Below are 25,855 nucleotides of genomic sequence, written 5' to 3'. Positions count from 1 at the left end.
ATCTGTTTTACAGCAAAACATTTTTCAAACATCTCCCCAAAACTGCTAAAATGGAAACTTCGTGAGGTTTGTAAGGAATGTAGTAGGATAAATAAAAGAAATTATTTTCTCCATTATTACTATTTTAAGACCTATAAAATACAATTGGTAATCTATCCAATGAACAACCTTTTAATTGTTGTTTTGTTTGGAGAATATAATATATTTCTAAAAGGCTTCATGGCTCACTTAAAACTTCAACCATGCACTCATACTTTTTCTCTTGAGATTTAAGTGTAATATTATGTTTGGAGCAAAATAATAAAAGCTAATTTTTATTGAGCATTTACTGTGAACCAGGCATTGTGTTAAGCACTTTACTCGTTACCTCAGTTAATCTTCAAGGGAAACTTTCATTTAGGTGCTTGTCATTTGCATGGCTCAGAGAGTTTGAGATCTTGTCCAAGTTCACTCAGACAGGGTGAGGCAGAACCGGGGTTTGAACCCAGGCATTCAAGATGTAGAGTCCAAGGTTTTAGCCACTATGTCTAGCTTCCTCTCTTGCAAAGTGGTAGGCTTTCTGGAGATGTTCATTCAGAAAGTGGCTTGTGTAGTAGAGGGTAGGTTCTCCCTGGGAACTGGGATTTTGATGTTCTCTGCAATTACTCTACCCCTGTGATTTCTTGGCTGGGTAGGTGCTCATCTGACATGAAGTGCAGGTGTGGTAATAAATTTCTTGCCTCTGGCAGATTGCTAAGTATTAGAGAGTGGCAAAAAACTGTGGGTATCTTATATCTTCGGTCTCCAGTAATGAGTTCTTTGCTCCTACCAAGAGCAAGAAGCCATCCTTGCTCTTCAGAATGCTTTCTATCCTCAGCAATTTAATTATTATCTAGCGGAAGGTTGGTTTTCTATTTGCAAATCAATCGATGTAATCCACCACAAAACAGAATAAAAGAAAAAAATTATAGGATCATCCCAACAGATGCAGAAAAAGCACTGACAAACTTCAGTTCTCATTTTTAGCAAATAATAAATAGATAAGAACTTTCTTAATTTTATTTTAAAAACCTATGAAAATTATACAGCTAACAACATACTTAATGATGAAATATTAAAACCTTTTTCCCTGAGATTGAAAATGAGAAAAAGGTGCCGATTATCACCGATTCTATTCAAAATCATCCTAGAAGTTCTAGCCAATGTAGCAGGATGGTCGGGGGGAAGGATAATAATTGGAAAGGAAAAAATAAAATGTCTTTTTTTTTTTTTTTTTTTTTTGCAGATGACAATGATATGCATGTAGATAATTAAGAAGACAACTATTGAAATTAATGTTATGTAACAAGGTTTATGGTTAATTTTAAAGTGTCTCTATTTAAAATGAATTGTATTTCTATATACCAACAACAAGCATTTAGAAAGTGAATTTTTTAAAATGATACAGTTTACAATAGTATCAAAAATGTCAGGGCCTGGCGTGGTGGCTCACGCCTATAATCCCAGCACATTGGAAGGCTGAGGCAGGTGGATCACCTGAGATCGGGAGTTCGAGACCAGCTTGGCCAACATGGTGAAACCCCGTCTGTACTAAAAACATAAAAATTAGCTGGGAGTGGTGGCTCACGCCTATAGTCCTAGCTACTCGGAAGGCTGAGGCGTAAGAATTCCTTGAACCCAAGAGGCAGAGGTTGCAGGGAGCTGAGATCACGCCACTGCACTCCACCCTGGGCAACAGAGTGAGACTCGGTGTCAAAAAAAAAAAAAAAAAAATCAGATATCTAGGAATATATCTAAAGAACCATATGCAATAATTGTGCACAGAAAACTATAAAGTATTATTGAGAAAAACTAAGGAAGACCTAAATATACCATGTTCATGGATCAGAAGACTTAATATTATAAATATGTCACTTCTCCTCAAATTGACCTATATATTTTATGTAATCCCAGTCAGAATCTTAGCAGACTGTGCATGAAAATTAAAACACTAATTCTAACATTTGTATATAAATGCAAAAGACCAAAGATGTCTAAGACAATCTTGAGGAGTAACAAAGCTGAAAGATACCATGTATCAGTGGGCCAGGTGTGGTGGCTCACGCCTGTAATCCCAGCACTTTGGGAGGCTGAGGTGGGCGGATCACAAGGTCAGGAGATCGAGACCATCCTGGCTAACACGGTGAAACTCCATCTCCACTAAAAATACAAAAAATTAGCCAGGTGTGGTGGCAGGCGCCTGTAGTCCCAGCTACTCGGGAGGCTGAGGCAGGAGAATGGCGTGAACTCGGGAGGCAGAGCTTGCAGTGAGCTGAGATCGCACCACTGCACTCCAGCCTGGGTGACAGAGTGAGACTGTCTCAAAAAAAAAAAAAAAAAAGATACCATGTATCAAGTCTTACAAATCTGCAATAATTAAGACAGTCTAGCATTGGTGTAAGGATAGACATGTAGACCCACGGAACAGGATAGAGTTCAGAAACAGATTCATACATATGTGGTCAGGTGATTATTTCCAAAAAAAGCAGCCAATAAATGGTGCTGAGTCAACCAGAGATTCCTATAAGAAAAGATAAATACTGAGCCCTCCCTCATACCATTCTCGAGTGATTAATTCAAGATTGATTGTAGATCTACAGGTGAAAAGTTAAAACACTAGAAGATCGAGTCTTAAAGCTAACAATTAAAAAAAAAAAGTTTCTTCCTCTTTCCAGCTACTGATTACTCCAGGTTCAGCTTTTGTGGCTAATTGAATCTATGATGTGTAGTGTGTCAATACCCCTGGTCAGTGATGTCCAGGTTTGTTTTTTCCAGGGAAATTTGGCACTGGGATTCAGTCCTATTTCTCCTTCTTGAGATTCCTGGTGTTGCTGAATTTGGTGATATTTCTGATCATCTTTATGCTGGTTTTGCTCCCAATCTTACTCACGAAATACAAGATCACCAACAGCAGCTTTGTGCTCATTCCTTTCAAAGACACGGGTGAGTCTAAGGCCTGGTTTACTATGAAGTGTGTTTGTTTTTCACTGTGTACCTCCCTACAATGCTTGCTTTGCTAAGAATCTTATTCTAATTCTTGGGCAACTGTATTAGTCAGGATGGTCTAGGTTATGCTGCAGAAACAAGTGATCCCATAACACTCATGCTGCTATGGAATAACAGCATGCAAGCATGACAGCATAACAGTATGAGATGGTGAGTGAGAAATAAACCTTTGTGGCTATTTGAGACTGTGAGTGAGAAATAACCACAAAGGTTCATTTCTCACCCACAGTCCATGCCCACTGTGGGCTGGTGAGCTTCACTCTGGAGCCCAAGCTGTTGGAGCAGCCTCTATCTGGAGCATTGATAGTCACACATACAAGCAAAAAACAAGCTCTATATGCGGACTTACATACAAAATATATAAAAAAGACATATTGCCAGATGTTTGGGGAGAATAGTGAAGGAAACACTAGAAGTAGAAGGAGAAAGAAATATTACTGTATTGGACACATTGGGGTTTGGACTGAAAATGGCAAATCACAAATATACAAACATATCTGTGCAAATATGCAAATATATATGACATTTCTAAATGTAATATACATATACAGTCATGTACCCCATGACAATGTTTCAATTAACAATGGATCACACATGCAATGGTGGTCCCCTAAGATTATAATACTGTATTTTTACTGTAGCTTTTCTTTGTTTAGACATGTTTAGATACACAAATACTTAACATTGTATTGCAGTTACCTATAGTATTCAGTGCAGTAACATGCTGTCCAGGTTTGTAACCTAGGAGCATTAGGCCATACCATACAGCCTAGGTGTGTAGTAGGCCATCCCATCTAGGTTTACGTAAGTACACTCCGTGATGTTCGCATGACGAAATTGCCTAAGGACATATTTATCAGACTGTATCCTCCTTGTTAAGCCATGCATGACTGTACATGCTTATACACACAAATTGTGAAAAACAGGCAGGCTATGGCCAGGTGTGGTGACTCACGCCTGTAATCCTGGCACTTTGGGAGGCTGAGGTGGGCGGGTCACCTGAGGTCAGGAGTTCAAGACCAGCCTGGCCAACATGGCGAAAACCCATCTCTACTAAAAATACAAAAATTGGCCAGGCAAACAAAAAAAACAAGTAGGTTATAGAGACTGTAAAACTGTTTCCACTGACATTCTGGTTTTTGTTTCTTATAGATATACAATGTACAGTCTATCCAGTAAGCAGTTCTGGACTCATTTACTTTTACAGTTATATCATAGACTTGCTTTCTGGCACTGTAAGTATTTAACATAATCCTTTGTTTAGCTCCTCAATCTACTAAAAATTGATTGATTTAAAGATCAGTTTCCCGAATTTCTGCAGTGAGAGCCAAACACAGGTGTTGGTTGACATATATACCAGTAAATGAAACAGGATTTGCAGTTACCTCATCTGAAAGAACAACGTTCACCATCAACTGCTAGAATGTCAGGAAATATGCTTTGTCACTTTCAGCCATTGGCCTTTTTCTAGTTCTTTCTTTTTATTTATTATTATTATTTTTTTGAGACAGAGTCTCGCTCTGTCGCCCAGGTTGGAGTGCAGTGGTGCAATCTCAGCTCACTGCAACCTCTGCCTCCCGGGTTCAAGTGATTCTCCTGCCTCAGCCTCGTGAGTAGCTGGAATTACAGGTGCGTGCCACCACGCTCAGCTAATATTTGTGTTTTTAGTAGAGATGGGGTTTCACCATGTTGGCCAGGCTGGTCTGGAACTCCTGACCTCAGGTGGTCCACCCTCCTCAGCCTCCCAAAGTACTGGGATTACAGGCGTGAGCCACCATGCCTGGCCTCTAGTCCTTCAACCTTTGTGTTGATCTGCAACAAGATACTGACTTCCCCCACAGAAGGAAGCTTCAGTGAAAATGAACCCAGATAGAATGTTTACAATTTCTCTGACACTGATAAACCCGAACATTTTGGAGCCCCAGACTAGATGGATGAAAGATGTGGCTCTTTTTTTCCAGAAATTACACACAGGGATGTGTGTGATGTACAAACTCACACTTTCAGATGATATGCACATATACCTGCATATCATGTACATGGGCATATGAAGATTCTCTGAAATCCCTTATAAGTCAATCCCAGGTTACCATCCCCCATCACCAGTCCCTGACTCTAAAATGGAATTAATCTCTTGGCTTTTATGGTAGTTCTAAAAGGTTTTTGTTATCGCCTTCTAAAAAAATGATTTTGGCCAGGCACAGTGGCTTACACCTGTAACCCCAACACTTTGAGAGGCCGAGGCAGGAGGATTGCTTGAGGCCAGGAGTTTGAAACCAGCCTGGGCAACATATCTCTACACAAAATAAACATAATTAGCTGGGCGTGGTGGCACGCATGTAGTCCCAATTACTCTGGAGGCTGAGGTAGGGGAATCACTTGAGCCCAGAAGGTTGAGGTTGCAGCCTGTACCACTGCACTTAAGCCTGGGCAACAGAGCAAGACCCCATCTTAAAAAAAAGATTTTGTGATTTTTCTTTTTTTTATTTCACTTTTTTCAGCAAATAAGATTGCAGCTATGAAAAGTAGCCATCTTTGCCCTTTCGACCAGGGTTTCTCAAACTTGGCACTATTGATATTCTTTTTTTGTTTTTTTTTGGAGATAGAATCATGCTGTGTTCCCCAGGTTAGAGTATAGTGGTGCAATCATAGCTCACTGTAATCTCAAACTCCTGGGCTAAATCGATCTTCCCAAGTAGCTAGGACTACAGGTGTGCACTACACTTGGCTAATTTTTAATTTTCTTTCTAGAGATGTGGGGTCTCACTATGTTGCCCAGACTGGTTTCAAGCTCCTGACCTCGATGAAGCCTCCTGCCTCGGCCTCTCAAAGTGTTGGGGTTACAGGTGTGAGCCTCTGTGCCTGGCCAAAATAATTTTTTTAGAAGGTGACAAAAAAAAAACCTTTTAGAGCTACCATAAAAGCAATGAGATTTTAAGTACTGGGGTAACAGGCATGAGCCACCATGCCCAGTGGATTAGATAACTCTGTGTTGTGTAGGCCTATTTGGTGCATGGTAGCCCGCTGAGCTGTATCCCTGGTCTCCACCCACTAGATGCCAGCAGCACTGCCCTCTTCCGACTCTGACAACCAAAAATGTTTCCAGAGATTGCCAAATGTTCCCTAGCAAACAAAATTACCCCCAGTTGAGAACCACTGCTCTAGGTGTTTGAGAAATACAAATAAGTACTTTTATTTTTTCAGAAATACTTTCTGAAAATTACTGGTATGAAAATACCTTACCGGCCGAGCGCGATGGCTTATGCCGGTAACCCCAGCACTTCAGAGAGGCCAAGGCAGGCAGATCACCTGAGGTCAGGAGTTCAAGACCAGCCTGCCCAACATGGTGAAACCCCATCTCTACTAAAAATAGAAAAATTAGCTGGGCACGGTGGGGGGCGCCTGTAATCCCAGCTACTCAGGAGGCCGAGGCAGGAGAATTGCTTGAATCCGGGAGGCAGAAACTGCAGTGAGCTGAGATCACACAACTGCACGATCCAGCCTGGGCAACAAGAGGGAGAGTTCGTCTCAAAACAAAACAAAAACAAAACAAACAAACAAAAATGCCATACCATTGAGCTTCCACTTTTCTGAATAAATTGGTAGAAAGCCTTGAATTTGTCCACTGTGTTTGATTTTGAAAAAGCACCCCTACCTTTTTTTTTTTCCTTTCTTTTTGAGACAAGCTCTGGCTCTGTCGCTCAGAGAGTGCAGTGGCAGGATTTTGGCTCATTGCAAACTCTACTTCTAGGCTCAAGCCATCCTCTCACCTCAAGCCTCCTGAGTAGCTGGGACTACAGGTGCATACTACCATGCCCAGCTAATTTGTGCGCGCGCGTGTGTGCTTTGTAGAGACAGGGTTTTGCCATGTTGCCTAGGCTGGTCTCGAACTCCTGAGCTCAAGCAATCCACCTGTCTTGGCTTCCCAAAGTGCTGGGATTACAGTGTGAGCCACTACACCCCGCCTGATTTTGAAAAAATTCTTTTACATCTCTGATCTCATGTTTTCCTAAAAACAACTCAGAGGAATTGTTGGATGGCTGTTCAAAAGTCTACTATGCAAAAAAAAAGTTTAAAAAGAAAATACATGGCTAGGCACGGTGGCTCATGCCCATAATCCCAGCGCTTTGGGAGGCCGAGGTGGGCAGATCACCTAAGGTCAGGAGCTTGAGACCAGCCTGGCCAACATGGGGAACCCCATCTCTACTAAAAATACAAAAAAATTAGCTGGATGTGGTGGCTGGTGCCTGTAATCTCAGTTCCTCGGGAGGCTGAGGCAGGAGAATTGCTTGAACCCAGGAGGTAGAGGTTGCAGTGAGCCGAGATTGAGCCACTGCATTCCAGCTTGGGCAACAAGAGCGAAACTCCGTCTCAAAAAAAAAAAAAGATTAGCCTGGCGTGGTGGTGTGCACCTGTAATCCCAGCTACTTGGGAGGCTGAGGCACAAGAATCTCTTGAACCTGGGAAACGTAGGTTGCAGTGAGCCAAAATTGCGCCACTACACTCCAAGCTGGGTGACAGAAAGACTCTGTCTCAAAAAAATAAAAATAAAAAAAAAAAATAAAAGAAAAAAGTATACTATGCAGATGAGAAAACAGAAACTGTGCAAATGTCCACTATGCAAATTAGAAGATAAAAGCCATGCAAATGTTGACTTGTGCAAATGAGAAAAGAAATTCAGTGACCTACCCAAGGTCACACTGCCTTTGAAAGCAAAGTTGGGATCAAATCCCAGAGCTGCTGTTAACCCCATTTCTTTAGATTACATCCCACAAGAAAAGTTTCTGTTTCTGGAAGGAAAAAAAAAAGTTTCTTCGCATACTGTAACCTTCTTCCTGATAGGAAAAATTTTATAGGAGAGTTAGCTGCGCTTGATTATAGACGTTCAATAAAGTAAGCATGATAATGACCTGTCTGAAAGAGAACTTTCTGCAATGATCTGGAGAATGTGGACCTGTGCTGTGTAACAATGGAAACACTAACTCTTTTTTGTTTGTTTTTTTGAGACAGAGTCTCGCTCTGTCGCCCAGGCTGGAGTACATTGGCGCGATCTTGGCTCACTGCCACCTCTGCCCCCTGGGTTCAAGTGATTCTCCTGCCTCAGCCTCCCAAGTAGCTGGGGTTACAGGCACCCGCCACCACACCCAGCTAATTTTTCTATTTTTAGTAGAGACGGGATTTCACCATGTTGGCCAGGCTGGTCTCGATCCCATGACTTCAAGTGATCTGCCCACCTCGGCCTCTGAAAGTGCTGGGATTACAGGTGTGAGCCGGGCCAAGGCCTGGATCTCTTGAGACAGAGTTCGCCTGTCGCCCCAGGCTGGTGTAGTGGCGGCCATCCACCACTGTGCAGCTCCACCTCCCGGGCTCTTCCACGCCATTCTTCCCCGCTTCTCTCAGCCTCCCGAAAGAAGCTGGGACTACAGGCTCGCCACCACGCCTCGGGCTATTTTTGTATTTTAGTAGAGACGGGTTTCACTCATGTTAGCCAGATGGTCTTGATCTCCTGACCTCGTGATCCACTCCGCCTGCCTCCCAAAGTGCTGGGATTACAGGCTGAGCCACCGCTGGCCTGCCTTAGGACAGAAATCCTCACTGTCACTCCAGGCTGGAAGTGCAGTGGTGCAATCTTGGCTCACTGCAACCTCCGCCTCCTGGTTTCAAGCAATTCTTGTGCCTCAGCCTCCCAAGTAGCTGGGAATACAGGGGTGCGCAATGACGCCTGGTTAAATTTTGGTTTTAGTAGAGACGGGGTTTCATCATGTTGGCCAGGCTGGTCTCGAACCCGTGACCTCAAGTGATCTGCCTGCCTCAGCCTCCGAAAGTGCTGAGATTACAGGTATGAGCCACTGTGCCGGGCCCAGGACCACTAACTCTTGAGCACTTGAAATATGTCTAGTGTGGCTGGGAAACTGAATTTTAATGTGATGTGATTGTTCATAATCTGAATGTAAATAGGCACAAGTGAAAGAGGGTCAGAGAGCTCAAACAGGGGCTCATTTTTCTTGAAAACAATTGAACCAAGCTCATTATCAAATCAGAAAACATTTTCCAGGCCCAGCAGACCTTTGCCCTGTAATCGTTACATTGTCTTGAGGGAGAGGTTGGTGATAACCCTGATACCAGCCCTTGGCAGCACACACAGGTTTCTTCTGGTTGGACATGTTTTTATGGCCTTTGGGAGAGTTGAAAGGAGAATGGAGTCTTCTGCTTCTACTTTTTCTTTTCCAGTTAACAAACGACTTCGTTACCCAAATAATATAAGAATGCACGGTTGTCTTGTATAATTTTAAAACACAGATATGCACAATTGTATAACGTAAATGTGCTCAGCTTCAATACATTTAAGAACACACACACACACACACACACACACACACAGAGAATGCACGGTTGTCATGAAAAATACAGAATTTATAGAGTAAAAAAGTGAAAATATCCCTCCTCGGAGGTCACTGAACATTTAACCCCATGGTTTACAGCCTACTTGACTGTTGACCTTTCTCTGTGCACTTACGTGGTCTTGCTTGATATATGAAATATCAATATAATATAGATTTTTAGTGATCTAGCCCGATCCCTGTATGGACATTCAGATTTCCTCTCATTTCCTTCCTTTGTAAACAATGCCGTAGGCAACCGCTATGTACTACCTACCTACAATGTGTCTGCTATATCTGTTCTCTCCTTCACTCTCCTGGAGTTTTCCTGCCATCCAAGGAGGTATTTGAGGCGTTCAGTCATTCCTACCATAAGAAGTCAGGCAGCAGGGTGCAGTGGCTCAAAACCTGTAATCCCAGCACTTTGGGAGGCTGAGGCTGGAGGACCGTTTGAGCCCAGGAGTTGGAGACCAGCCTGGGCAACATGGCGAGACCATAGCTCTACTTTTTTATTTTAAAAAAAGAAGGAGAAGAAGTCAGAGAGTTTTCTGAGCCACCAGGCCTTACTGTTCTTCTTCTTCAAAGTTGTTTTGGCTCTTCTTCTGAGTACATTGCGATTCCATATGAATTTTAGGATCAGCTTGTCAGCTTCTGTAAGGAAGCCAGCTAGGCTGCTAAGAAGGATAATGTTGAATTGGTAAATCAATTTGAGGAATTTGGCCATAGATCTTCTGATCCATAAACATGGGATGTTTTCTGTTTCTTTATGGCTTCTTTAATTATTATTATTTTGTTTTTGAGACAGAGTCTCGCCCTCTTGCCCAGGCTGAAATGCAGTGGCGTGATCTCAGCTCACCACAACCTCCACCTCCCAGGTTCAAGTGATTCTCCTGCCTCAGCCTCCCAAGTAGCTGGGACTACAGGCACGTGCCACCATGCCTGGCTAATTTTTGTATTTTTAGTGGGGATGGGGTTTCACTATGTTGGCCAGGCTGGTCTCGAACTCCTGACCTTGTGATCCACCTGCCTTCGCCTACCAAGGTTCTGGGATTACAGGCATGAGCCACCGTGCCTGGCCAAGATTTGCACTTCTTTAGTTAAATTTAGTCCTAATGTTTTATTCTTTTTGATGCTATGGCACATGGAATTTTATTGTTAATTTCAGTTTTGGCTTGTTATATATGCTTTTTTTCTTTCAGAGACAAGCTCTTGCTCTGTTTTCCAGTGCAGTAGCACAATCACGGCTTACTCCAGCCTCCCAAGCAGCTGGGACTATAGCCATGCACCTCTATGCCTAGCTAATTTTAAAAAACAATTTTTGTAGAGATAGCGGTCTCTCTATGTTGTCCAGGCTTGTCTCAAACTCCTGGGCTTAAGTAATCCTCCTGCCTCAGCCTTCCAAAGTTCTGGGATTACAGGTGTGAGCTACCATGCCCGGCCATCTGTGCATTTTTTTTTTTTTTTTGAGATGGATCTCACTCTGTCACCCAGGCTGGAGTGCAGCGGTGTGATCTCAGCTCCCTGCAACCTCTGCCTCCTAAGTTCAAGTGATTCTCTTGCCTCAGCCTCCTGAGTAGCTAGGATTACAGGCACGCAACACCAAGCCCGGCTAATTTTTTTGGTATTTTTAGTAGAGACGGGGGTTTTGCCATATTGGCCAGGCTGGTCTCGAACTCTTGACCTCAGGTGATCTGCCCGTCTCGGCCTCCCAAAGGGCTGGGATTACAGGTGTGAGCCACCTTGCCTGGCCCACCTGTGCATTTTTAATGCCAGGGTTTTATCAGTGCTTTATTTCCCAAACACTGAGTACTCCCTGTGCCTCTGGGACTGTTCCAGTCTCTGGAGATACAGAGAGGAAAGGGGACACTGGAACTTGTGTTCCTTGAGGCAGGGACTACTCTTCTGGTTGCCCCACAGTGAGCTGACCAGTCTAACCTCATGCTCTTGGCTTCGTTTCAGGGTTTCCTGGAGGAGACTAGCCTCTTTTACGGACATTACACCGTTGATGGGGTGAAATTTCAGAACTTCACCTATGATCTGCCCCTGGCGTATTTGATAAGCACAATCGCCTACCTGGCCCTGAGCCTTCTTTGGATAGTGAAAAGGTAAAGTCTGTCCTTGTATTCTCTCTGAATTACCCTTGATGGCTGGAGGCTGTTGGAGATACGGGAGCCCTGGGGGCCACTGCCTAAAGGATGAGCGAAGTCCAGTGGTGGGTTTTGTGGGGAAGGGTTTGTGAGTACATTGGCAGCTGAAGAGACCTGGGAGAAATAGAAGTCAGGATTTGGGATGGAGTAGCAGACTGAGGTTCTTTTTTTTTTTTTTTTTTTTTTCCCCAGACAGAGTCTTTCTCTCTCACCCAGACTGGAGTGCAGTGGTGCAATCTTGGCTCACTGCAACCTCCACTTCCTGGTTTCAATTCTCATGCCTCAGCCTCCTGGGTAGCTAGTACTATAGGAACATGCCACCACGCCTAGCTAATTTTTGTATTTTTGGTAGCGTTTCACTATGTTGGCCAGTCTGGTCTCAAACTCCTGACCTCAGGTGATCCGCCTACCCTGGCCTCCCAAAATTCTGGGATTACAGGTGTAAGCCACGGTGCCTGGCGTGGGGTTCTCCACTCAATCACTACTGAACACATCTGGCAATCCCACCCCACTGCACACACACCCTTTCCTTTGCTTTGGTGTGTATGTTAACAAGGTGTCTACTGGGTTGTAAGTAGCAGAAACCTAACTCTGATGGTTATTGAGTGGCTCACAGATCCAAGGAAGGGAGGAAACTCAAATTACAGGAAGGACAAAGATGGAGCCATGGCTTAGGAACAACATCAAAAGCAAGAATCCCTCGTCTTCAATTCTTTGGTGTAGTGGTGGCTTTCTTAAGTGGTGGGAAATAGGGCATCTTATAGTTTGCATCAGCCTTGACCTCCTGGGTCACAGGTGCAGAAATCCTTAGAAGAAACTTGTTGTTTCTGCTTCATTCAGGTTTCCAGCCCTGACCCTTCCACCGTGGCCATGGGGAGCAGCGTGTCTACGATGAGCCCCTGGAGGTTCAAGTGCTCAGCACTACACTCCTTCAGCTGTGGCCAGGGGCTAGGGTCCTATGACAACATGGCTTTTCCTGTGGGAGACAAGTGCTTTAGGGAGAGAGAGCAATTCCCAAGAGAAGAGAAGAGTATTAATTCCCTTAACAAACAACCGGTACAAAAGGTACAATGACCCAAACACAATAGAAATTTTATTTCTTTTTTATTAGCTGGGCATGGTGGCACACACCTGTAGTCCCAGCTACTTGGGAGGTGGAGACACGAGAATCACTTGAACCTGGGAGGTGAGGCTGCAGTGAGCCAAGATCGTGCCACTGCACTCCAGCCTGGGCGACAGAGCAAGACTCTCAAAAACAAACAAATGAAACAAAAACAAAACCTGTATTTCTCTTTTACATGACAGTTCTGGGTAGGGGCACAGGTTAGTGTGGTAGAATTCTTATAGTATTCTAGGACTAAAGTTGACCAAAGTTCAGCCATCTTCAGCATGTGGTTTCGAAGGTCCCACGGAGGAATGGGAAAGGAAAAGGCATGGAGGAGAACCATGCGGAGGGTATTTATAGGCCAGACCTGGAAGTGGTGTCCATCACTCACATCCCATTGGCTACAGCTTAGTCACATGACTATAACCAACTGCAAGGGAGGCCGGGAAACATTGTTCCTGGCTGGGCAGCCATTACCCAGCAGTGATACTGTACTATAGAAGGTGAACCACAAATTTTTGATGGACAACTTGCCATCTCTGCCCCAGGGGAGTTTCTTCACAGACAGTATCATGGATGGACCTCCTTATTGCCCACTTGATTGTCCCTGTGAGAGCATACACAGTGTTGTAAGCCATGGAGCTGCGAAGCCCCTTATCACAGGTGCAGAACAGACCAGGGTGCTGCGGATGGATTTGGCCCTCCATAAGGACCAGGATTCACCATTGCAAAGAAAACCCCAATGCCCAACCTGGCATTGTATCCTGAGTCAGAATCTATGAGATGAACGTGAACTAGTGAGCGTCCATCCCCCACCCAAATGTACTATGTACAAATGAGAAGAAGCCTGAGGCTGCTTTTGAGGGGCAAAGAGATGCTTGGTAAAGAAACATTGGTTGATTGGGGTTCCGTGATTGTGCCAGGGGAGATCCAAGTTTTAGGGACCTACAGGCGAGACAATTTGGAAGCGCCATCTTTAAGACAAAGAGTATGAAAATATGTTTTGTAAATGATAAATAAAACAACAAATAAGACCATAGGAACACATTGCTAGAGTCTTCCAAAGCCTTGGAAGGGTCCCTGAAGAATGAATAAGGTTTTTTGTTTTTGTTTTTGTTTTTCAAGATGGAGTCTTGCTCTGTCACCTAGGCTGGAGTGCAGTGTCCTAATCCTGGCTCACTGCAACCTCTGCCTTCCGGGTTCAAGCAATTCTTCTGCCTCAGCCTCCCGAGTAGCTGAGATTACAGGCGCTCTCCACCACGACTGACTAATTTTTGCATTTTTAGTAAAGATGGGGTTTCACCATGTTGGCCAGGCTGGTCTCGAACTCCTGACCTCGTGATCCACCCACCTCGACCTCCCAAAGTGCTGGGATTACAGGCGTGAGCCACCGCGCCGGGCCGAATGAATAAGGTTTGTTAGTTGTACAGCGAATCCAACTATGAATCTTGTTCAAGCTCAAGGCCTTGATTGCTTTCTGGGGAAGGCCATGGAGGGAGGGCTGGGTGTGATGTAATGGGAGAAAGCCCTGCTGTGGCCCAGGAAGTGGATGTGCCACAGAGTGATAAAGAGTATGGACTTTGTAGGCCAGAGACCGTGACTAGAATGTCAGTTCACCTCTTTGAGCCTCATTTTGTTCATCTGTGAAATGCGCATACCTGGAAGGGTTGTTGGGAGGATTAACATAAACTAGGCAGGTGAATGAACACCTTAGCACTGTGCCTAGCACCTTATAGACATTTATTGAATTAAAATTATTATCATCATCATCATCATCATTATCATCAAAGTAACACCAGTTCTGCCATCTAACTCTCTGGATATAGGGAAATAATTTTCCTTCCTCTGGATCTTAGTTTTCTCATCTGTAAAATGTAGGTCTGGGTCAGGCATGCTGGCTCACACCTGTAATCCTAGCACTTTGGGAGTACAAGGTGGGTGGATCGCTTGAGCCCAGGAGTTCAAGACCAACTCTGGGTAACATGGCAAAACCCTATTTCTACAAAAAATACAAATAATAGCTAGGTGTCGTAGTGCATGCTTGTAGTATGAGTTATGTGGGAGGCTGAGGTGGGAGGATCACCTGAACTTGGGGAGGTTAAGGCTGCCGAGAGCCATGATCAGACCACTGCACTCCACCCTGGGTGACAAGAGTGAGACTCCCATCTCAAAAAATAAAAAATAAAATGTAGGTCTGGTCTAAATCAGAGGCTTGCAACTGGGATGGGTCACCGTAAGCTTTATAACATAGCATATTTCTGGAGCCTGCATGAGACTTACCGAATTGAAAATCTCAGGTAAGAAACCATTTGGGAACTGGATTTGGGGAAAGTACTCCATGTGGTTCTGACATAAATTCTTTGCTGTAATCCTTTGGCAGAATGACTGATCATAACAATTCCTTCCATTTCTATTGTCTTTATGCCTCACTGGCAAATCCTAAAAATAACCTGTTTCGTCTACAGAGGACTGTGTATGGCATCTGGTGTTTTATATCCAGTGCCAGGTGTATTTTTTCCATGAAAGCATTTGAATGAATAAAAATACGCAACAATTGTATCTGACCTAAACAGGTGCTCACTAAATAGTTAATATACTATTTAAGTCATTTATTCATTGCTTTATCCATCAGTTGCATGTTAACCAAAGTATATAGTCCATGCATTATGGATAGAAAGGTGGCAAAGATAGCCAGGGGACCTGCTCTCAAGGAATTTAAAATTTAGTTAGAGTAAGGAGTTACAAGCAGTAAACAGATGAATAAGATAATTGCAGGTTAGTATCACTGCTGTGAATTAAATAAAAGGGACTGGGCTGGGCGTGGTGGCTCATGCCTGTAAGCCCAGCACTTTGGGAGGCCGAGGCAGGCGGATCACCTGAGGTCAGGAGATCGCGACCAGCCTGGCTAACCTGTTGAAACCCTGTCTCTACTAAAAATACAGACAATTAGCTGGGCGCGGTGACAGGCGCCTATAATCCCAACTACTCGGAATGCTCAGGCAGGAGAATCGCTTGAACCTGTGAGGCGGAGGTTGCAGTGAGCCGAGACTGCGCCACTGCACTCCAGCCTGGGTGACAGAGTAAGACTCCATCTCAAAAATAAGTAAATAAATAAATACGTAAAAAGGACTGGCTTGAAGTGGGGGTTACAGCCTTAGATGGGGAGATGAGGGATTACAAAGGGGTTATTTGAACCCAAACCTGAAGGATGGGAAGGAGACCAGCCATAGGGAGGGTGAGAGGAGCACCATCCCTGGAGATAGTAGTGGGAATTTCCCAGAGGCAGGAACAGGAATTTGTGTATTTATAGAAAAGAGAGAAAGCAAGTATAGTTACATGGGAGGAGAGGCGATGGCACAGCTGGATCACATAGGGATCTCTCAGCTGTATTAAGGAGTTTGGATTTTAAAAGAAAATGAATCGTCCTACCAAAAAGACATGTGCACTCGTATATTCATCACAGTGCTATTCGCAATAGCAAAGAAATGGAATCCACCAAGGTGCCCATCAGCGGAGGACTGGATAAAGAAAATGTGGTACATAAACACCATGGAATACTACACAGCCATAAAAAACAATGAAATAATGTCCTTTGCAGCAACATGGTTGCAGCTAGAGGCCATTATCCAAAGCAAATTAATGCAGGAACAGAAAACCAAATACCGCATTTTCTCACTTATTAGTAGAAGCTAAACATGGGGTACTTATGGACATAAAGATGGCAGCAAAACAAACTGAGGACTCCTAGAGTGGAGAGGGAGAGAGGGAGGCAGGGATTGAAGAACTGTTGGATGTTATGCTCAGTACCTGGACGACGGGATCATTTCTACCCCAAATCTTAGCATCATGCAGTATTACTAAGGTTACAAACCTGCACATGTACTCCTGAATCTAAAATAAAAGTTGGGTAAAAAAGTATGGATTTTATTCTAGCTGTGTTTGAAGCAATTAGATGGGTAAAGGAAATGATCAACAATGAGATACCTTGTTAGCTGCCACATATATTTAGAATGGCCCCAAACTTGACCATGTCGCAATGGGCTGAAAATGCAGCTATGTCTCACTTTTTAAGTTTCAGACACAGCCAGTTCAGGGGACTCTCTTTTGCTGTTGTTTCTATAAGAAGGATGATTGTGTTTTGGGGTCAGGTCGGTGGAAGGATTCAAAATCAACCTGATTCGGAGTGAGGAGCACTTTCAGAGTTACTGCAACAAGATCTTTGCCGGTTGGGACTTCTGCATCACTAACCGCAGCATGGCGGATCTGAAGCACAGCAGCTTGCGGTACGAGCTCCGAGTGAGTGCTCCTGGGTTTTCCCGTGGTGGGGTCCTCACCAGCAAGGTCCTGCCTTTGGAGCCTGAGTTTTCAGCTTTCAGAGAATCAAGGGTGGGGGACAGGTTGTCCCTGGTGCTTAGCAAGTTACCCCTCTATAGCTTTCAAGAACTTTTCACAGCAAACACGTTATTAGGGTTGATTACCCTAGACCTGAATAGGAGCTCTGGTGAACTGGAACTGGGAAGTGCGGTGGGGACACAGTGGCTGGAAGGAGGTGATGTCTTTCCCCAGACCCTACTACTTTACACTGTTATTTTTCCACATGAGGAGGACCTGTCATAAACACTGCTTATACCAGGAGAAATGGGAGTAAGGAGGGAATGTTATGACCACAGTGTGGGATGGAGAGTATATGAAAAAGTACAGACCGGGCGCGGTGGTTCATGCCTGTAATCCCAGCACTTTGGGGGGCTGAGGCAGGCAGATCACAAGGTCAGGAGATCGAGACCATCCTGGCTAACATGGTGAAACCCCATCTCTACTAAAAATACAAAAAATTAGCCAGGCAAGGTGGCACATGCCTGTAGTCTCAGCTACTCGGGAGTCTGAGGCAGGAGAATTGCTTGAACCCGGGAGGTGGAGATTGCAGTGAGCCGAGATTGCACCACTGCATTCCAGCCTGGGTGACAGAGCAAGACTCGGTCTCAAAAAAAAAAAAAAAAAAAAAAAAAAAGTACACAGGAGTTTCCAAATGAATAACGAGAGAAAGGAGTAAAGAATAGCATGTTAATAAACCCATCAAAGCAAAGGAGGAGGGGACAAATAAATCAAAAGCATAATAAAATGGAAGGAATCAAATCAAATCTATTATTTCTTACACTAAATACAAACAGATTAAATTCTCCTAATAAAAGCAGAGACTACTAGATTGTGTAAAAGAAAAAATAACAACACCTCACCTGTATGCTGTTTGAAGAAATGACACATACTATATTTAAGTAATATCATGAATAGTTTATAGTTCTGTTTTCACATTTATTGCAAAGCCCAATTGCAGTCTTAAATAGGTTCTACCTTTACTTAAGCCTTTAGTAGACATAAAAAATAGCTGGGCTAGGCCAGGCGCAGAGCTTCATGCCTGTAATACAGCACTTTGGGAGGCTGAGGCAGGTCAAGGTCAGGAGATTGAGACCATCCTGGCCAGTATGGTGAAACCCCGTCTCTACTAAAATTACAAAAATTAGCTGGGCATGGTGGTGCATGCCTGTAATCCTAGCTACTCGGGAGGCTGAGGCAGGAGAATGACTTGAACCAGGGAGTCAGAGGTTGCAGTGAGCCGAGATTGGACCACTGCACTCCAGCCTGGCAACAGAGCGAGACTCCATCTCAAAAAAAAGAAAAAAAGTAGTTAGGCTAAGTCTAGGATGGTATCTTGTGGGAGATGAATATTTAAAAGAAGTTTTTGTTGTTGTTGTTGTTGTTGTTTGTTTTTGTTTTTTCCTGAGATAGCATTTCACTCTGTCACCCAGGCTGGAGTATAGTGACATGATCATACATCACTGCAGACTTGAACTCCCAGGCTCAAGCAATCGTCCACATCAGCGTCCCGAGTAGCAGGGACTACAGGCATTCATCACCACACCCAGCTAAATCTTCTGGGTTTTCTTGTAGAGATGGAGTCTCCCTATGTTGCCAGGGTTGGTCTTGAACTCCTGGGCTCAAGTGATCCTCCTACCTTGGCCTCCCACAGTGCTAGGGTTACAGGAGTGAGCCACCACGCCTGGCTAGAACTCTTAAAGATGGGTGGGGAGAGAGTGATTAATCAGTTTCTATCCCTGAGTATCCCTTCATCCCACTGCTCACAAATGAATTTTCTTTTATCTTCAGGCAGATCTGGAGGAAGAAAGAATACGGCAGAAAATAGCAGAAAGGACCTCAGAAGAAACAATACGCATTTACTCTTTGAGACTGTTTTTGAACTGTATTGTTCTGGCTGTTTTAGGGGCATGCTTTTATGCAATATATGTAGCAACTGTCTTCTCTCAAGAGCACATGAAAAAGGTAAGTTAACTTGAACTCTGGCTGGACATTATGTCTAGTGCACTGAAAACCTGTGAGGTAGGTACCATTGTCATTTCTGTTTTACATATGGAGATACAAGTTTGGCTAATATGATCAAGACCTGAAAATCAGAGTGATCAGTTTCCACTTTTTTTTTTGAGACGGAGTTTTGCTCTTGTTGCCCAGGCTGGAGCACAATGGCGTTGTCTTGGCTCACTGCAGCCTCCGCCTCCCAGGTTCAAACGATTCTCCTGCCTCAGCCTCCTTAGTAGCTGGGATTATAGGCATGTGCCACCATGCCCGGCTAATTTTGTGTTTTTATTAGAGATGGAATTTCTCCATGTTGATCAGGCTGGTCTTGAACTTCCGACCTCAGGTGATCTGCCCTCCTCCGTCTCCCAAAGTGCTGGGATTACAGATGTGAGCCACTGTACCCTGCCCAGTTTTCACTTTTAAGAGAATTTTTTTTGTTTTTGTTGTTGAGACAGAGTCTCACTCTGTCGCTCAGGCTGAAGTGTGGTGGTGTGATCTCAGCTCACTGTAACCTCCACCTCCCAGGTTCAAGTGATTCTCATGCCTCAGCCTCCCTAGTAGCTGGCATTACAGGGATACGCCACCACATCCAGCTAATTTTTGTATTTTTAGCAGAGACGGGTTTTCACCATGTTGGCCAGGCTGGTCTCGAACTCCTGACCTCAAGAGATCCACCCACCTTGGCCTCCCAAAGTGCTGGGATTGCAGGTGTGAGCCACCGCACCTGGCTTTAGAGAAATTTTTTTTTTTTTTTGAGACGGAGTCTTGCTCTATCGCCCAGGCTGGAGTGCAGTGGCCGGATCTCAGCTCACTGCAAGCTCCGCCTCCCGGGTTTACGCCATTCTTCTGCCTCAGCCTCCCGAGTAGCTAGGACTACAGGCACCCGCCACCTCGCCCGGCTAGTTTTTTGTATTTTTTAGTAGAGACAGGATTTCACCGTGTTAGCCGGGTGGTCTCGATCTCCTGACCTCGTGATCTGCCCGTCTCGGCCTCCCAAAGTGCTGGGGTTACAGGCTTGAGCCACCATGCCTGGCCGAGAAATTTTTAAAAGCATCTAAAGTGTAGTGTTTGAGATCCTTACTACTCCTGGAATTTGCAATATGCAAAACTAGGCTGGACTAGGGTTTTATCCCTGACTGTTATTTATGAACTAAGGCCTTAGTTTACCTAAAATAGCAGTGGTTTTAAAAATCCAAGTTTGTCTAGTGGCTCTGCTTTATGAAATCAATCATCAGGGGTCCAGGTTCCATTCATCTTGTGGCTCTGCCCTCCCTAGGATATGGTTTTCTTTTCTTCTTTCTTTTTTTTTTTGAGACAGAGTCTCGTTCTGTCACCCAGACTGGAGTACAGTGAGTGGCGCAGTCTCGGCTCACTGCAACCTCCACCTCCCGGGTTTAAGTAATTCTCCTGTCTCAGCCTCCCAAGTAGCTGCGATTATAGGCACCCGCCACCACACCTGGCTAATTTTTGTATTTTTTGTAGAGACAGGGTTTCGCCAGGTTGGCCAGGCTGCTCTCGAACTTCTGACCTCAAGTGATCCACCTCCCTCAGCCTCCCAAAGTGCTGGGATTACAGGCATGAGCCATTGCGCCTGGCTGAGTATGGTCTTCTGTATGGTACAAGATAGCTCACCACCATGGCCACATTCTAGCCAAGGGGAAGGAGAAGAAGGGGCTAAGGAGGGCGCATTTCTTCCTTTAAAGGGCATGACCTGGGGTTTACACTAAAAACTTCCACTCATATCCCCTTGGCCAGAATTTAGTCACATGGTAGTACCTAGCTACAAGGGAGGCTAGGAAATTTACTTTTTATTGCAGATAGCTATATATTGTCTGAGTAGTCTGTTACTGTGAAAGCAGGGAATTGCTATTTCAATTTCAAATCAATCAATCCTACACCCTTGAAGATACTTTAAATTGCCCATTTATACAGAACTCACGAGTCTTCTTCTTTTTTTTTTTTTTTTTGAGACGGAGTGTTGCTTGTCGCCCAGGCCGGAGTGCAGTGGCGCGATCTCGGCTCACTGCAAGCTCCGCCTCCTGGGTTCAAGCGATTCTCCTGCCTCAGCCTCCCAAGTAGCTGGGACTACAGGTGCCCGCCACTACGCCTGGCTAATTTTTTACATTTTTCGTAGAGACGGGGTTTCACCGTGTTACCCACGATGGTCTCGATTTCCTGACCTCGTGATCCATCCGCCTCGGCCTCCCAAAGTGCTGGGATTATAGGCGTGAGCCACCGCGCCCGGCCTCACGGGTCTTCTTATATAACCCCTTAATCAATCCAGTAGAGCTTGGTTTTCTTCCCGCACAGTACTAGATACCTCTTTTTGAACATCTGAAGAAGAAGATGGCGGCTGGGCGCGGTGGCTCATGCCTGTAATCCTAGCACTTTGGGAGGCCAAAGCAGGTGGATCACCTGAGGTCAGGAGTTTGAGACCAGCCTGACCAACATGGTGAAACCCTGACTTTACTAAAAATACAAGAATTAGCCTGGCATGGTGGCGGGTGCCTGTAGTCCCAGCTCCTCGGGAGGCTGAGGCAGGAGAATCGCTTGAACCTGGGAGACGGAGGTTGCAGTGAGCGGAGATCATGTCCCTGCACTCCAGCTTGGGCGACAAAGGGAGACTCCATCTCAAAAAAAAAAAAAAAAAAAAAAAAAAAGGAAGGAGATGACTTACATTTACAGGCCATGTTGAATGACAAATATGTTTCATTTGCCAACACCCATAGTTGAGTTCTTTTCTGTTGTATCTATTTGTGGTGTAACTTCCTTATATACTCCTGACTAATAAGTTTTGTTATCCTCCTAGGAAATCGACAAGATGGTTTTTGGAGAGAACCTCTTGATATTGTATCTACCGTCTATTGTGATCACGCTGGCCAATTTTATCACCCCAATGATCTTTGCCAAGATCATCCGCTATGAGGATTATTCCCCAGGCTTTGAGATCCGGCTGACAATCCTTAGGTAATGCCTAACATGAAGATGGCAGGCATGTCAAGCCAATCACTACCTGCCCTCTCTTGCCCATGGCAGACATCGCTAATCAATTGTGGTGCCTTTTCCTGCTGAGCCAAGAGTCCTCCTCAACCTTCAGACAGCCCCCATGAATGAATCAGAATTTGTACATATGGTGAAATGTCTTTGATTTGAGAGTCTACTCCTTGATATTATGTTTTTGGTCCATATAATAGCACAGGGCATAGGCTGGGACCCTAAGAGCAGGGGTTACTCTAAAACTGTCAGAAATGACAGCTATAAGGCAGAGTCCAGGGAGTTAACAAATGAGTGGAGAAGACCAGGTGGGACTGTGCAGGACTTGAGAGTTTTCTTTCTGTTTCTCACATGCCTTAGATAGCATTTGCATGTTATATAAAACATTTTTTATTTTGAAAAAAAATTTTTTTTTTTTTTGAGATGGGGTCTCACTCTGTCCCCCAGGCTGAAGTGCAGTGGGGGGACAGATCATAATTCACTGCAGTCTCAAATCCTTGATCTCAAACAATCCTCCCACCTCAGCCTCCCACATAGCTGGGACCACAGACATGCACCACCATGCACAGCTAATTAAAAACAATTTTTTTTTTTTTGTAGAGACAGGCTTTTGTTATGTTGCCCAGGCTGGTCTTGAATTCCTGGGCTTAAGTCACCCTCTTACCTCCACCTCCCAAATCCTGTGATTACAGGCAAGAGCCACCATGCTTGGTCTCAAAGTTTTCAAACAGAATGCATAGTGTAATGATTCCCATATGCCTTTCACTTACATTTCAGTCATTCCCAACATTTTGCTAATCTTACTTCCATCCATTCCCCATTTCTTTGCTGGATTATTTTAAGCAAATCTCAGGCAACATGCCATTTCATCTGTAAACACTTCATTATACCTTTTTTTTTTTTTTGAGACGGAGTCTTGCCCTTTTGCTCAGGCTGGAGTGCAGTGGTGTGATCTCGGCTCACTGCAACCTCCACCTCCTGGGTTCAAGCAGTTCTCCTGCCTCAGCCTCTCAAATAGCTGGGACTACAGGCACGGGCCACTACACCTGGCTAATTTTTAAAAATATATTTTTAGTAGAGACGAGGTTTCACCATGTTGGCCAGGCTGGTCTCGAACTCCTGACCTCAGATGATCCATCCACCTTAGCCTCCCAAAGTGTTGGGATTACAGGCGTGAGCCACCGTGCCCAGCCAACTTCATTATATCTCTAAGTGATGGGAGCTTTAAACATATAACCATCATCACATCTAATAAAATCGAGTCGGTCTCCCCGGTGGGGTTGCAGATGGTTTTCCACAGTTGATTTGTTCAAGGCAGAATCCAAACACGGCCCACATGCTGTGTTTGGTTGTCATGTCTCCTAAATCTCTTGTATTCTTTTCAGAGTTTCCCCTCCCCTTTTGTTAAGCCTTTGATTTGTGGAAGAAACTGGATCGTTTTCCTGTAGAATATCTCCTACAGGAAATATCTGGATTTCGTCCATTGTTTCTTCCTGGTGTGTTTAATTTGTTTTTCTGTGCCCATAGTTGCTGTCAATGACTGCATAGATTCAGAGTTTTTGTTAGATTCTGTGTCAGTTTTTAGTTAAGGAAACCTCATCAGCGATGCCATGTCCTTCCTGTTGTATCCCAGCAGAGGCACAGAGTGTGGTGTTAGTAATGAGAAGAGTGATTAGAGGGCGTGGGTTCACTTTTACCCTCATTCTTTTCTTTCCTTTTTTTTTTGAGACTGGGTCTTGCTCTGTTGTCCAGGCTGGAGTGCAGTGGCATGATCATAGGTCACTGCAGCCTTGACCACCTGGACCCAAGTGCCTCAGCCTCTCGAGTAGCTGGGACTACAGGTGCACGCCACCATGCCAAGCTGATTTTTTAATTTTTTGTGGAGACAGGATATTCTCACGTTGCCCAGGTTGTTCTGAAACTCCTGGGCTCAAGCAATCCTCGCACCTAAGCTTCCCAAAACGTTGGGATTACAGGCTTATGAGCCACCATGCCCAGCCTCCCTTATTCTTTAATGTTTCTTTCTTTCTTTTTTTTTTTTTTTTTTTTTTGAGACGGAGTCTCACTGTGTCGCCCAGGCTGGAGTGCAGTGGCACAATCATGGCTCACTGCAAGCCCCGCCTCCCAGGTTCACGCCATTCTCCTGCCTCAGCTTCCTGAGTAGCTGGGACTACAGGCACCCGCCACCACGCCCGGATAATTTTTTGTATTTTTTAGTAGAGACGGGGTTTCACCATGCTAGCCAAACATTTCTATTTATTTTTGTATTACAAACCAAACAATAGAAAATTGTCTTTAAAAAAAAAAAACAAAAAAACGAGAACAAAAACTCACCGTCTCCACCCACCTCCCTTGAACCCAGTGTGTTTTTGTCCACACAGTTCCTGATGTTTGTGCCAACACTCACAGGTTTTTTCTTCCAAAAATAGTATCATATCTCTGTGATATCTCTGCAGCATACTTTTTTTCACTTTTCAGCATACCAGACATCCCTCGACACTGATACAGAAAATATTCCAGTGGTTCTTTTCAGGAATGTGTCATGTCCTATAGTGTCACTATGTCATCATGGAATTAGGAGGTCCCAGCTTTCTGATCTTTTAAAAAAATTATAGTAACATATATGTAACATAAAAGTTGCCATTTTAACCATTGTCAGAATACAATTTAGTGGCATTAAATACAGCCCCAGTGTTGGGTAGCCATCACCACCATCCATCTCCAGAACCTTTTCATCAGCCCCAAAAGAAATTCTGTACCCATTTAGGGGTTTGCTTTTTTAATTAATTAATTAATTAATTAATTTCTGAGATGGAGTTTCGCTCTTGTTGCCCAGGCTGGAGTGCAATGGCGCGATCTCATCTGGGTGTGGTGGCAATCTTCGCCTCCTGGGTTGAAGCGATTCTCCTACCTCAGCCTCCTGAGTAGCTGAGATTGCAGGGATGTGCCACCATGCCTGGCTAACTTTGTATTTGTAATAGAGATGGGGTTTCTCCATGTTGGTCAAGCTGGTTTCGAACTCCTGACTTCAGGTGATCTGTCTGCGTCTGCTTCCCAAAGTGCTGGGATTATAGGCGTGAGTCACCGCGCCGGCCTGCTTTTTTCTTTTTGAGATGGAGTCTTGCTGTATTGCCCAGGCTGGGTGTAGTGGTGTGATCTTGGCTCACTGCAACCTCCGCGCCCTAGGTTCAAGCGATTCTCCTGTCGCAGCCTCTGGAGTAGCTGGGATTACAGGCGTGCGCCACCGCGCCCAGCTAATTTTTGTGTTTTTGGTAGAGAAGGTTTCACCATGTTGACCAGGTCAGCCTTGAATTCCTGACCTTAGGTGATCCCTCTGCCTCGGCCTCTCAAAGTGCTGGGATTACAGGCGTGAGCCACCACGCCCTACATTGTTTTTTGTTGTTGGTTGTTTGTTTTTTTCTCACTCTGTCCCTGAGGCTGTAGTACAGTGGATCAATCTCGGCTCACTGCAGCCTTGTTCTCCTGGGCTCAAGCAATCCTCTTGAGTCAGTCTCCTGTGTAGCTGGGTCACCACCATACCTTGCTAATTTTTATTTTTATTTTTTTGTAGAGATGGCCAGTGGGTGGTGGTCTAACTTTGTTGCCCAGGTTGGTCTCAAACTCCAGGGCTCACGTGATCCTCCTGTCTCTACCTCCCAAAGTGCTGGGATTACACGCATGAGCCGCTATGCCTGGTTGGGGTTTTCTTTTAAGAAAGGCAGCTTTGGGCTGTCCATGGTGGCTCACACCTGTAATCCCAGCACTTTGGGAGGCCGAGACAGGTGGATTGCTTGGGGCCAGGAGTTCCAGACCACCTGGGCAACATGGTGAAACCT

General features: G+C 44.6%; 1 protein-coding gene across 3 annotated transcripts in view; it reads left to right on the top strand.

The window, feature by feature from the left end:
• The window catches only part of TMC7 (transmembrane channel like 7), a 69,413-nt gene that overhangs the window by 28,481 nt on the left and 15,077 nt on the right, over window positions 1-25,855 (top strand). For 2 of the 3 annotated variants that reach the window (XM_031658417.1, XM_031658418.1), the window contains exons 4-9: window positions 2,794-2,961; window positions 4,177-4,259; window positions 11,364-11,509; window positions 16,805-16,952; window positions 18,819-18,992; window positions 21,835-21,992. In XM_031658417.1, coding sequence (XP_031514277.1) covers window positions 2,794-2,961; window positions 4,177-4,259; window positions 11,364-11,509; window positions 16,805-16,952; window positions 18,819-18,992; window positions 21,835-21,992 — 877 coding nt within the window. The remainder of the gene's footprint in view (window positions 1-2,793; window positions 2,962-4,176; window positions 4,260-11,363; window positions 11,510-16,804; window positions 16,953-18,818; window positions 18,993-21,834; window positions 21,993-25,855) is intronic. The other variant, XM_031658419.1, reaches the window with a different exon arrangement.

Source organism: Papio anubis, chromosome 18 (genome assembly GCF_008728515.1).
Source record: "Papio anubis isolate 15944 chromosome 18, Panubis1.0, whole genome shotgun sequence".
NCBI lineage: Eukaryota > Metazoa > Chordata > Mammalia > Primates > Cercopithecidae > Papio > Papio anubis.
This window is presented reverse-complemented; position numbering and strand designations above follow the sequence as displayed.